We start from the raw sequence: 12,776 nt of genomic DNA, 5'->3' as shown, positions 1-12,776 counted from the left end.
ACTGGTTGCCCACAAAGAGGGGAGAGGATGTGCTACACTTGTAAATCTCATACAGGGTTAGTTATCAAGATTTTCTTGAACTCGTTTTGCAGTCTGACTATCTCACAAAGCCGAAGTGACTGGAAGTGACCCCAATCAACAGCTACTATCTACAGCTAGTTTCAATTGTCACTCACTGCATAAACTTTCGCTCTTGCACAGCAGAAGTGTTCCTCCAGTCTGCCAGAGCAGCTGTTATCCCAATTAATCACCTCTGCTTCTACCCTCTTCTCCATTACATGAGGCTGATTGAGGTGCGGACTGGATGCTGACAGGTTGTTTTGCATAAGCTCTCTGCACTTGGGTCCTCCGGGTTTTCCTGTGTAACAATGTGTACCACTGTCTCCTTGGCATCCATTCCAGTGATAATGTGCCTTGTTGTAAGTGGAGCAATTTCAATGACAGTAGGGCTGGCCAAGCACTGGCGTCACTGGACACTGGCGGTAATCTAATGCGACAATCATTATTACCGGCGTGCCCATCAGACCCAGCAGTGGGTAATGACAAGCGAAGCCCTAGGCTGCGCTGGTGATCACATCCGGGGGAGAGACAGACACCCCAGGCTGTGGTGCTATGTGGGAAGGAGCTGGCCTTCCCAAGGCCCAGAGTGGTTAACATACCACAGCTGTTCCCTGGATGATGTTGTGAGCAGCCATGGAAGCTCTCTATCCCTTATGTCCTATCCATGCTGTCTGTCTCCCCCAGCATTTTTCCAATGTTGAAAATAACGTGTTTTCAACTCCAGTGGTTTTGACCGAATGTTCCTCCTCCGTTTATTTATAGACAGTTGCCCTCTGCCAGGCCCAGAGGTGGCATGGAAGACACCAGAAGGACTGTTTCCTATCTGATCTACAAGGTCACAGTCCACAGAGCATATGCATGGGAAAATCAGGTGCTTTCCCATGTATTGAATAGGAAGCAAGATGTCAACTATTTGTTGTGTTTATCATTAAGTACAGTTAACCCTGTACTTGACACTTCAAAACCAACACAACAAAAAAGTATTATACATATTTGTTTTTGTAGCGTTCATGTAATCAATCATACTATGACCAGACTCTGCCAAGAGGTCTGGTGTTTACGGCACAGGCAGTAATGCACTTGCTTTATTTCTCCATGGACCACTGGTTCAGGCCCCACCAATGATTACCCTTTATTTACTATACCAAGTAAAACAGTATGTCCAAAACATCTCAAAGAAAATGTGATTACAAATAACAGAATTTTTTGGCATTTATAGCCCATGAATCTAAATTGAGGATAGTATTAGGCTAATACAGCAATGTCCTCAATTTGAACCAGTATACTATACTGTCTGTCCTCAATTTAGGTTTCCGATTATGTAAATATGTGAAGAATGATTCGTTTTCTTCATTGTTTAAATCCTGTTGTCCCTCCTGACCACCCACCATCCCCTCATAATCGCCGTATAGCTTTTAGTACACGAGAAATCACCTTTTTGATACTATTCAATTAACTTGCGTCGTAGCCTGTGTTTGTGAACTCATTTTCTGGTGTGAGCGTTCGCAGACGGAGCTAAACCACTCGTGAGGAAATTCACATCTGTCAGCGAAACGAAACAAACCACACAGGGAAACAAGCGCGTCGTGCAAACAACTTTTTAAGAATTGCTTAACATTTCAAGTGATTTTTGACGTTTTAGGGATTTTTCTCTGAAGAAAACGCGGTGCTGTCCATAGAATGCATTATTGTTTTTCGCCTCTTATTTTTGGAGAGGTGCGAATCACTATTTTGGGCAGGTGAAAGCTCTGACTGTGCATGGCTTTGATGAGCGGGCTTATGTTTCTCAGTACTGGCTGTCTTTTTATATAAGAAAATAGCTACTGGATCCAAGACCAGAGACAAACTAATCAAGTATGCGCTTAACTGGAGTAGCCTACACTGGCGAGGTGTCCCTTGGATCACCGCCGGGATTACGTTGTCGTAATGTTCAATACTTCGGACGTCGATCACACTTTCAATAAGAGAGAGGATGTTTCCGAAGTTATCAATGGCACTCTGGAGCTTGTCTACAACGTCACCGCTGATCCTACAGTCATGTGGAACGATACGTGCGGGGAGACACTACTTGATTTCGGCAGTGGAGAGAAGATAATTATCGGAGTGATGTTGGCTATCATCACAGCGGTCACTGTGATGGGAAACACATTGGTTGTCATAGCGGTTTGCGTGGTGAAAAAACTAAGACAACCATCAAACTATCTTCTTGTGTCTCTGGCCGTGGCAGATCTCTCCGTGGCAATAGTTGTAATGCCGTTTGTTATAGTGACCGACCTAACTGGAGGCAAGTGGCTTTTTGGGGAGGTGTTTTGCAACATCTTCATTGGTATGGATGTAATGTGCTGCACAGCCTCCATCATGACCCTGTGCGTGATCAGCGTTGACAGGTGAGTTAGTTAAACTCTTAACAGTGGAATAAAATGTAGGGTGAATAATGGTAAAGTGAAACACTCAAGCTTTGTAATGGATATCTTTAAATGTGTACAATAACATAACCAACAATCAATGCCTGTGTGTTAGTGAGGAAGTATGTCAGGATAACTAATGGGTTCAATGGGAGTGGCGTCATCGTTGTGGGCTTGGCATCCCATGGAATGACACGTGTCTCTTGACTAGAGACATAATGGTAAGTAAAATTACATAGGGTGTTAAAATGTTATGGTTATCTAGACCTAGGAAAGGATATTCAGTGTCTCAGTAAAACATCATTTGTAATGGGATGTGCTTTTTACTCACAAGCATTTCGCTACACTAGCAATAACATCTGCTAACCACGTGTATGTGACCAATACTATTTCATTTGATTTACTTCTCTCATCTTTTTAGAATATAGACATTTTGGCAGTGTCCCAGTATGCCAATTTAACTACTGTCAAACTGGGACACTCCTCTAGGCCATTTTAATGCAATAAAATATTTTTGGGGATTATGAAATACATGCTTTCTTAACAGAAATCCTCTAAATGTTCTAAATCAGATGAAATGTTGGATTTAATTTTCCTCAAATCTGTTATCAGCTAGCATAGCTGCATTTGACTTAGAACGATATTACCTCAACAACATTAAAGTCCTAGCTAGCCATATTCATAACCATATGATGACAAAAAAAAACATTTATTTTGCTGTATGGTGACAATAAAACGAATTGAAATTGTTGAGGGGCGAGATCTTTCTGGTTTCATTCTACAACATTTCCACTAGAGTATACTGTTGAGAATGTTGAGCTGATAGGCCTAGATCAGGGGTGTCAAAGTCAAATGGACGGAGGGCCAAATAAAAAATTTAGCTACAAGCCGAGGGCCGGACTGTTCGAATGTTCATTGAAATTTTTTTAAATGACGCATATAGTCTAGTGAACCTAATTGAACCTACTGAAAACCTAACAAATATATTCCAATATGATCAGATAAATAAAGCAATATTTTCTTATGGCTCTGTCAGTAATCTTTAATTTTCAACAGACACAAAAGACAAATTTCCTTTATATAAAAATCCCCATAACATGAACATTAAATGAAAGAAACCGGTATTCAAGGCACCATCAGTAGCCTATATTTTATATTTTAGCAAAAGTGGGCTAAATTTACTTCAAAGAAAAAAACAATAATAGCAATTTTCTATCATCCACTCAACTGAAATATTTTTAAAATATAATTGGATTGAAATACAATAAAATAAAGTGCAAAAATCTATTAATCAAAAACAACACTTTGTTTAAGGAGAAGTAACATGCAGTGAAAACAAATATTAAACTATAACTTTTAAACTTGAACTGAGTAAAAACTCTAAATATGTGATTGCACAGTAATGTTCACTTGTTTGAGGTTGAGGGTGATACTTGGTGGTGTCCCATCTTTTCCACAAGTTCATCAATGTTCGGGGTAAGGCTCTGAGCTGAGGAAATCCTCAGAATTGAGTGGAGGTGTTCAGCAGTAAGTCGACTTCTGTGTGATGTTTTGTTCAAGTTCATCAAAGAAAACAGTTGTTCACACAGGTATGTGCTGCCAAACATAGACAACGTTTGAGCAGCCTGGATGCGCAGCTGGGGCATTGTGTCGGGGAGGAAACGGGCGAACTCCGCAGCACCCACTGCCGCATATTTTGCCCTCAGTGCATCATTGCATTGGAGGTCAATCAACTCCATTTGGAGGTTTGGTGGTGAGCTTTCCACGTCAACAGCAAATGGGTTACCGAGCAGTTCCAACCTGCTTTTTGTGCTTCAAAGTCATCAAATCGGCGTCGAAAGTCAGCGGCAAGCATACCTATTTTATCAGCCAACTGTGCGCTCGGGAACGCACTGGTAGAGAGCTTCTCTTTCATGGTCTGGCAGCTGGGAAAGTGGCTCAAATTTTCTTTCCGCATCTGCGTCTCCCACAGAGTCAGTTTGGTTTTAAATGCCTTCACTGTACTGTACATATCAGAGATGACACGATCCCGACCCTGCAGCTGCAAGTTCATTGCATTCAGATGACTCGTAATGTCACACAGAAAAGCCATTTCACACAGAAACATTTCGTCTCGGAGTTGTGTTGTGTCTTTCCCTTTGCTGTCCAAGAACAGACAAATCTCCTCACGAAGCTCGAAACATCTTTGAAGCACCTTTCCCTGGCTTAGCCATCGCACCTCTGTGTGATAAGGCAAATCACCATGCTCCGTTTCTAACTCCGTCAGAAATGCCTTGAACTGGCGGTGATTCAAACCTTTGGCTCTGATAAAGTTAACTGTGCGCGTGATGATGCTCATTACATGCTCCATTTTCAAGGCTTTACCGCACAACGCTTCCTGGTGTATGATACAATGATAAGCTGTCAGCTCACCTGTCGCGTTTTCCTCTTGCATCTTTTCCCGTATCTTCGCCCCCAGTCCGCTCCTGTGTCCACACATCGCAGGTGCTCCGTCGGTTGTCAAACCCACGAGTTTTTCCCAAGGCAGCTCCATCTCATTTACACATCTTGACACCTCTTCATACAAATCATGCCCCGTAGTTGTGCCATGCATAGGACGTAAAGCCAAAAACTCCTCTGTCACGCTTAGGCTGGAGTCCACTCCGCGGATGAAAATTGACAACTGGGCAATGTCAGAAATGTCGGTGCTCTCATCCACAGCCAAGGAATATGCAATGAAATCTTTTCCCTTTTTCACAAGCTGCTCTTTTAGATTGATGGACAACTGGTCTACTCTCTCGGCAATGGTGTTTCTGCTCAGACTCACATTTAAAAAGAGTTGCCTTTTTTCTGGGCAAACTTCGTCACAAACTTTAATCATGCAGTTTTTGATGAAATCCCCTCCGTAAATGGCCGGGCTGATTTAGCGATCTCTTCTGCCAAAATAAAACTGGCCTTGACAGCAGCCTGGCCTTGTGATTTGGCTTTTTTGAACAGAGCCTGTCGAGATTTGAGGCCTCGTTTTAATTCCTCTGCCTTTTGTAGCCTTTGTTCCATGTCCATATTCTTGTTTTTGTCCGCGTGTTTCGTTTCATAATGTCGTCTCAGATTATACTCTTTCAGTACCGCCACACTTTCTCCACACAGAAGACACACAGGTTTTCCAGCTACCTCCGTGAACAAATACTCCGACTCCCACCTTGTTTGAAACCCCCGGTTCTCAGTGTCCACCTTCCGTTTTGCCATTTTTGATGGGTATCTGAAAGTTAATTTTACTGTGATGCTGACAACTGCTGTGCCAATAAATATTGAAATGAAGCAGCCTACTGCTCGGTGCGTCACCGTTGCATTGTGGGAAATGTAGTATTGGTGCGTGTAAAAGATCTGCGGGCTGCCGGCTTGCTGCGGTCTGCGGGCCGGTTCTAATAACAAATCAAGATCATCCCAGGGGCCGTAAAAAACCTTCTCGCGGGCCGGATGTGGCCCGCGGGCCTTGACTCTGACATATGTGGCCTAGATGAAGTTTATGTTATTTATAGGATTTACAATTACATATAGGCTACTTCATATAATTATAATCAAGTATGATAATTCTGATAATAATGTAATAATAATAATAACAATAAATTATCATTCTTAATGTTCCACAAAAATATCTAAAGAATGCGTATTAATAATTTATCATTAAAATATTGAAATCTCTAACTCATCCTTCTTTACAATAAAGAATGAAGTGTCCCACTTTGCCAATCAAGGTGTCCCAATTTGCCAGTATTGACAATAAATGTGGTCTCAGGACAATATGTTTGAAGAAGAGTCATCCATCCATTTTTCAATATTTTATTTTATATTGTATAGTCTAGTAGAGTTTTTAAGCTATTTGGAATGGTATCATGTTGGGGGTTGAGACAATGGGATGATTCTGTAAGGTGTTCCAGAAAGCACATTTTCATAAAGTGTCCCACTTTATCAATACTCACCCTAAAACAAGGAAGGAAGTATCTAATGTATCGGCTATTAGGTGACATTAGTCTGGGGTTGGGCTGATTTTTATGATTAAATCGAATATTGCGATATTTGACATTGAAGATGTATCATGAAGTGTAAGACGATATACAGATAAGACTGTGCAAGACTCTATTTGAACTTTACAAATAAACTGTACAGTTTTTTTCAGTTAGACTGGATCAACATGTTAAACATTAAGTATACATTTATAAACCATGATTATTTAATGAGAATAGCTAGGTTATCCATCCAGTTGCCAACAGATTTTCATGCCAATATTCTAAAATCTGCTAAAAACAATATGTGCATTTTCCCACCAGAGGTGTTTCCATCAAATTGGCTTGTGGATAAAATGCTGTGTGTGATGACGTAGTGCACATAAACTTTTGCGGTTAAATTCCCATGTACCGAAAAAACAACAACTAGTTAAATGGGTTTCCATAGCATGTTCAACTCTACTGATGGTTTAGAATTTTGCGCTATTTAGCAAATGTGCCTACTCTGGTCTTGACACGTGCTCTCTAACCAACAGCTTGCAGATACAGTGCGGCTATCCTACCCTGTCTTCCTAAGGTCTTCGAAAGCCAAGTTAACAAACAGATTACCGACCATTTCGAATCCCACCGTACCTTCTCCACTATGCAATCTGGATTGAGAGCTGGTCATGGGTGCACCTCAGCCACGCTCAAGGTCCTAAATTATATCATAACCGCCATCGATAAGAGACATTACTGTGCAGCCATATTCATAGACCTGGCCAAGGCTTTCGACTGTCAATCACCACATTCTTATTGGCAGACTCGACAGCCTTGGTTTCTCAAATGATTGCCTTGCCTGGTTCACCAACTACTTCTCTGATAGAGTTCAGTGTGTCAAATCGGAGGGCCTGTTGTCCGGACCTTTGGCAGTCTCTATGGGGGTGCCAAAGGGTTTAATTCTCAGGCCGACTCTCTTCTCTGTATACATCAATGATGTCGCTCTTGCTGCTGGTGTGTCTCTGATCCACCTCTACGCAGACGACACCATTCTGTATACTTGTGGCCCCTCTTTGGACACTGTGTTAATTAACCTCCAGACGAACTTCAATGCCATACAACCCTCCTTCCGTGGCCTCCAATTGCTCTTAAATGCAAGTAAAACTAAATGCATGCGATAGATCACTGCCCGCACTGGCCCGCCCGTCCAGCATCACTACTCTGGACGGCTTTGAATATGTGGACAACTACAAATACCTAGGTGTCTGGTTAGAATGTAAACTCACGTTCCAGACTCACAGGAAGCATCTCCAATCCAAAATTAAATCTAGAATTGGCTTCCTATTTCGCAACAAACCATCCTTCACTCATGCTGCCAAACATACCCTCGTAAAACTGACCAGCCTACCGATCCTCGACTTCGGCGATGTCATCTATAAAATAGCATCCAACAGTCTACTCAAGAAATTGGATGCAGTCTATTACAGTGCCATCCGTTTTGTCACCAAAGCCCCATATACTACCCACCACTTCGACCTGTACGCTCTCATTGGTTGGCCCTCGGTCCATACTCGTCGCCAAACCTGTAGCCAGTGGGTTATCTACAAGTCTCTGCTAGGTAAAGCCCCACCTTATCTCAGCTCACTGATCACCATAGCAGCACCTACTTGTAGCACGCGCTCCAACAGGTATATCTCACTGATCACCCCCAAAGCCAATTCCTACTTTGGCCGCCTCTCCTTCCAGTTCTCTGCTGCCAATGACTGGAACGAACTGCAAAAATCATTGAAGCTGGAGACTCATATCTCCCTCACTAGCTTTATGCACCAGCTGTCAGAGCAGCTCGCAGATCACTGCACCTGTACATATCCCATTTGTAAACAGCCCATCTATCTACCTCATCCCCATACTGTATTTATTTATTTTGCTCCTTTGCACCCCAGTATCTCTACTCGCACATTCATCTTCTGCACATCTACCATTCCAGTGTTCACATGCTATATTGTAATTACTTCTCCACCATGGCCTATTTATTGCCTTAACTCCCTTATCTTACCTGATTTGCACTCACTGTATATAGACTTTTATCTTTTTTTCCTACTGTATTATTGACTGTATGTTTGTTTATTCCATGTGTAACTCCGTGTTGTTGTATGTGTCGAATTGCTATGCTTTATCTTGGCCAGGTCGCAGTTGCAAATGAGAACTTGTTCTCAACTAGCCCACCTGGTGAAATAAATGTGAAATAAATAAAGAGTTGTCTGTCTGAAGCGGACCCTCCCCGGAATTGTCCAAGAGAATCCGACATCCTCCTCAGACCTAATGCTGCTGTTGCCTTGGTTTGGGATTTATGGGACTAGTGCGTCACTATCATTAAACTAACAAATGTGCTATGACTTCATTTGTTGTTGTTTCCTCTCTATTTCTGTCAGATAAAGGTTGATTCTTCTTACATGTCAAATCAAATCAAATGTATTTATATAGCCCTTCGTACATCAGCTGATATCTCAAAGTGCTGTACAGAAACCCAGCCTAAAACCCCAAACAGCAAGCAATGCAGGTGTAGAAGCACGGTGGCTAAGAAAGAGAAGGAGAGAATTAGAGAACGCACACTTAGATTGACACAGGACACCGAATAGGACAGGAGAAGTACTCCAGATATAACAACCTGACCCTAGCCCCCCGACACATAAACTACTGCAGCATAAATACTGGAGGCTGAGACAGGAGGGGTCAGGAGACACTGTAGCCCCATCCGAGGACACCCCCGGACAGGGCCAAACAGGAAGGATATAACCCCACCCACTTTGCCAAAGCACAGCCCCCACACCACTAGATGGATATCTTCAACCACCAACTTACCATCCTGAGACAAGGCTGAGTATGGCCCACAAAGATCTCCGCCATGGCACAACCCAAGGGGGAGCGCCAACCCAGACAGGATGACCACATCAGTGAATCAACCCACTCAGGTGACGCACCCCTTCCAGGGACGGCATGAGAGAGCCCCAGTAAGCCAGTGACTCAGCCCCTGTAATGGGGTTAGAGACAGAGAATCCCAGTGGAAAGAGGGGAACCGGCCAGGCAGAGACAGCAAGGGCAGTTCGTTGCTCCAGAGACTTTCCGTTCACCATCCCACTCCTGGGCCAGACAACACTCAATCATATGAGCCACTGAAGAGATGAGTCTTCAGTAAAGACTTAATAAAGGTTGAGACCGAGTTTGCATCTCTGACATGGGTAGGCAGACCGGCCATGATTGGGAGTCCCATATGGCAGCGCACAATTGGCTCAACGTCATCCGGGTTTAGCTGGTGTAGGCCATCATATGTAAATAAGAAATTATTCTTAACTGACTTGCCTAGTTAAATAAATACAATGAAAAACCGATATCCATCAATTTTTAGCCCCACAAAAATTCACAGGCAAGAATCTTTCTAGGATTGTCTTGGGGTGGTCATAGTGAGGAGGGGGAAACTGAAAACTAGCTGTTATTGGCAGAGAGGTTTGGAACTCTTTTTTTTATTGGTCTATTGACCAAATTTGCTTCGTGGTGATGTCACCATGGACAGCCGAAACTCCCGCCCATGCAAACCTGCTGATTAGAAGGTCCTGTGTATGTTGTATTCTCATCCAGCACTGATCACATTTTTTAAACTTTTACAGTGTTAGTTTCATCAGCTGTTCTACAATATGATACAAAACACATAAAAAAAACAGAATTTTGACAGCACTGGGCTTTTCAACCTACCCTAACCTATGACCTGACCCATTAATTTATGTATTACTGCCCAAAAGTGGCAAGAAGTGACATCCCCAGAAACACAACTATAGGCCTACAACACATAACTATCTCCTAGCCTTCGACACACAGTCTATTTGGCCGCGCCAACGTTCTTCTCATCTTTGTCCATTAAAACTTGTCCCCGAGGACCTTTTTCTAGGCCTCTTTTCACTATACTATTTCTCCTCTAACTTTAATTTGACTTCAATTAAAAAGGCTTACATGTTCCCAATCAACAGTAGGCTAGGCCAAGTCTCCTTTCACTCGCTCTGTCTCTCTCCTCAGCAGCAGGCACACTTGACATGAGCAGCCAGAACCAGTTTCAGCTGTACATAAGCTGTATCTTTTATTGTGCTGCAATTGGCTAACACAGTTAACAAGCTCCCGCTTGAGTCCCGGGTTGGATCTCGGAATTTCGGGTCTGTTCGACCCGTGAAGACCTCTAGCCCTACCTCGCATATGCTGCTTTCTGTCTCTAACACTAAAACTGAAACTAAATAATATAAAAATGAAGTAGACATTTTTTGTCAAACTAATTTAGAATAAAACGAGTAAATCAAGTCTGAAATCTAACTGAAACTAAACTGAATTTCAAATGAGAATCGAAAAAACAAAACAAATATTAAAACACAAAACTATAATAATCTTGGAATGTTGTAAGAATGCTCATGTGTCCAGTTTTCTGAGGGTTAGGAGAATATTCCATCAACATCACACCAAACATACACAACATAGTTGCCATGTTCTCAGTATATATAATATAAGATATTAATGTTATAGACGTTTCATTGATGTTTTATTGTAACATTGTAAGAACATTCCTCTATCCAAGGATGTTTAATACATAGGACATTCTGCAATGGTCTCCGAAGGTTTTTCTTGTTCCCGGCTTGTTCCGGGGACGTTCCTAAAGACGTCACCGTCCCAAAGAAACTTTCATTACACATCATCCCTTGATACTACTTCTGAGTCCATTGAGGCACTGATTGGTGAATTACTGATCCATGTCGAAAGCTCTTTTTCTGTTGGAAAGGTTTGGGACACTCAGACACAGTTTTCAACTTTCATATTTGACATACATGATTACATTGTGCATGTTTATTTATACAGTAACTATCATTCAACATGTCTTCACCTGGGATTTAAACTCCCAACGTCTTGGTTCACAGCATTCCAATCTTCCTGGTACCCTACCATGTCTGTGTAAATGACTGATTTCACCTGTATTGCTACACTTTGCACATCTAAGTAAATCTCAGCTCTGTTAAATGCACACTCAAGAAAAACTATTGGTATTTATCATAGTGATTAAGGAGTAATATTAAAATAGAGTAATATGCCCCACAAACATTAGACAACTATACAGAAAAACCCGAAACTTGCTGAAATAAGTAAATAAAATCAATGATGTGAGATTAGCTGGCGTAGCAGGAAGATCGGAATGCCGTAAACCAGGTTTAATAATAATTCCTGTATAAATTAACAATGTTACCATGTATATCTGTCACCACTATTTTATGCGAGTAAAGTCTTACCGTATGGAGAAAAAAAATCACGACAGCTGTGATGGAAACAGGAAGTATGCTTGTCCCTGATCTTGCCAACAGACACATAATGAATGGATTAGCTATGAATGGATCAGCTGCCATTCTGTATAGAAAGAAACAGCTAGATTGATATTTTCAATGGCTTTGTTCAGCCACGACTCAGAGAAACATAGAATATTACTGTTCTTCAGATCACATTGATAGGATAGTCTCAGTGAGCTTGTTCAGTTTATTCTCCAGTGAATGGACGTTCGCCAATAGAATAGGGGTTCAAGGTGGTTCATCCACTCACCGAGGTTGTCTTGTCAGATATCCTGCATGCTGGCCTCTGTAATGCCCCCTCTTCCTTCTTAGAGTGTTGGGGATTTGGGGATCCTCCTGGATGAGTAGTATGTCATTCATCTCCGACTCATTGATCTAGAAATGCTCATCCAAATCGAGGTTAGTGGTCACTGTTCGGATGTTCAGACGCTCTTTTCGGTTATAGGAAATGATGGCATAAACATGTAAACATTATTATTATTTTTAAAAAATCTGTGCCAGAACAACACACAAAATTGCACAATTGGTCATGAGCCCGTAAAACGGCTGATATTCCATTCAGGCCATTTCATATAATGTTTTGGGACCATCAGGCAACGTCCTAAATATGCGTGACCCCGGATCAAGCTGATAACTAGTCCAAACCCTCCAGGAGACCATGATAGAACAACTTGTCTAGAACATTAACATCTTATATTCTGAGAACATGGCAACCATGTTCTGGGTATGTTTGGCGTGACGTTAATGGAATATTCATTTAACCCTCAGAAAACTGGACACTTGAATGTTCTTGCAACATTCCCATGAAATGTGTCTATAACATTAATATTGAATATTCTGAGAACAGGGTAACCACATTCTGGTTAAGTATTTTTGACATTAAGGGAATGATATCTTGGAAACAGTCATTGCACATCACTGGAACATTCATATGAAAACGTTAGGTGACCTAATGAGACTTAAACGCTTAAGGGAAT

General features: G+C 41.9%; 1 protein-coding gene across 1 annotated transcript in view; it reads left to right on the top strand.

Moving 5' to 3' along the window:
* Positions 1-1,601: 1,601 nt before the first annotated feature.
* The window catches only part of htr7c (5-hydroxytryptamine (serotonin) receptor 7c), an 85,791-nt gene continuing 74,616 nt past the window's right edge, over positions 1,602-12,776 (top strand). Inside the window, exon 1 of the mRNA XM_046348693.1 lies at positions 1,602-2,447. Coding sequence (XP_046204649.1) covers positions 1,987-2,447 — 461 coding nt within the window. The 5' untranslated portion in view covers positions 1,602-1,986. The remainder of the gene's footprint in view (positions 2,448-12,776) is intronic.

Source organism: Oncorhynchus gorbuscha, linkage group LG05, assembly GCF_021184085.1.
Source record: "Oncorhynchus gorbuscha isolate QuinsamMale2020 ecotype Even-year linkage group LG05, OgorEven_v1.0, whole genome shotgun sequence".
In the NCBI taxonomy this organism is placed as follows: Eukaryota; Metazoa; Chordata; class Actinopteri; order Salmoniformes; family Salmonidae; genus Oncorhynchus; species Oncorhynchus gorbuscha.
The sequence above is the reverse complement of the archived record's forward strand: the minus strand, read 5'-3'. Positions and strand labels throughout refer to the sequence as shown.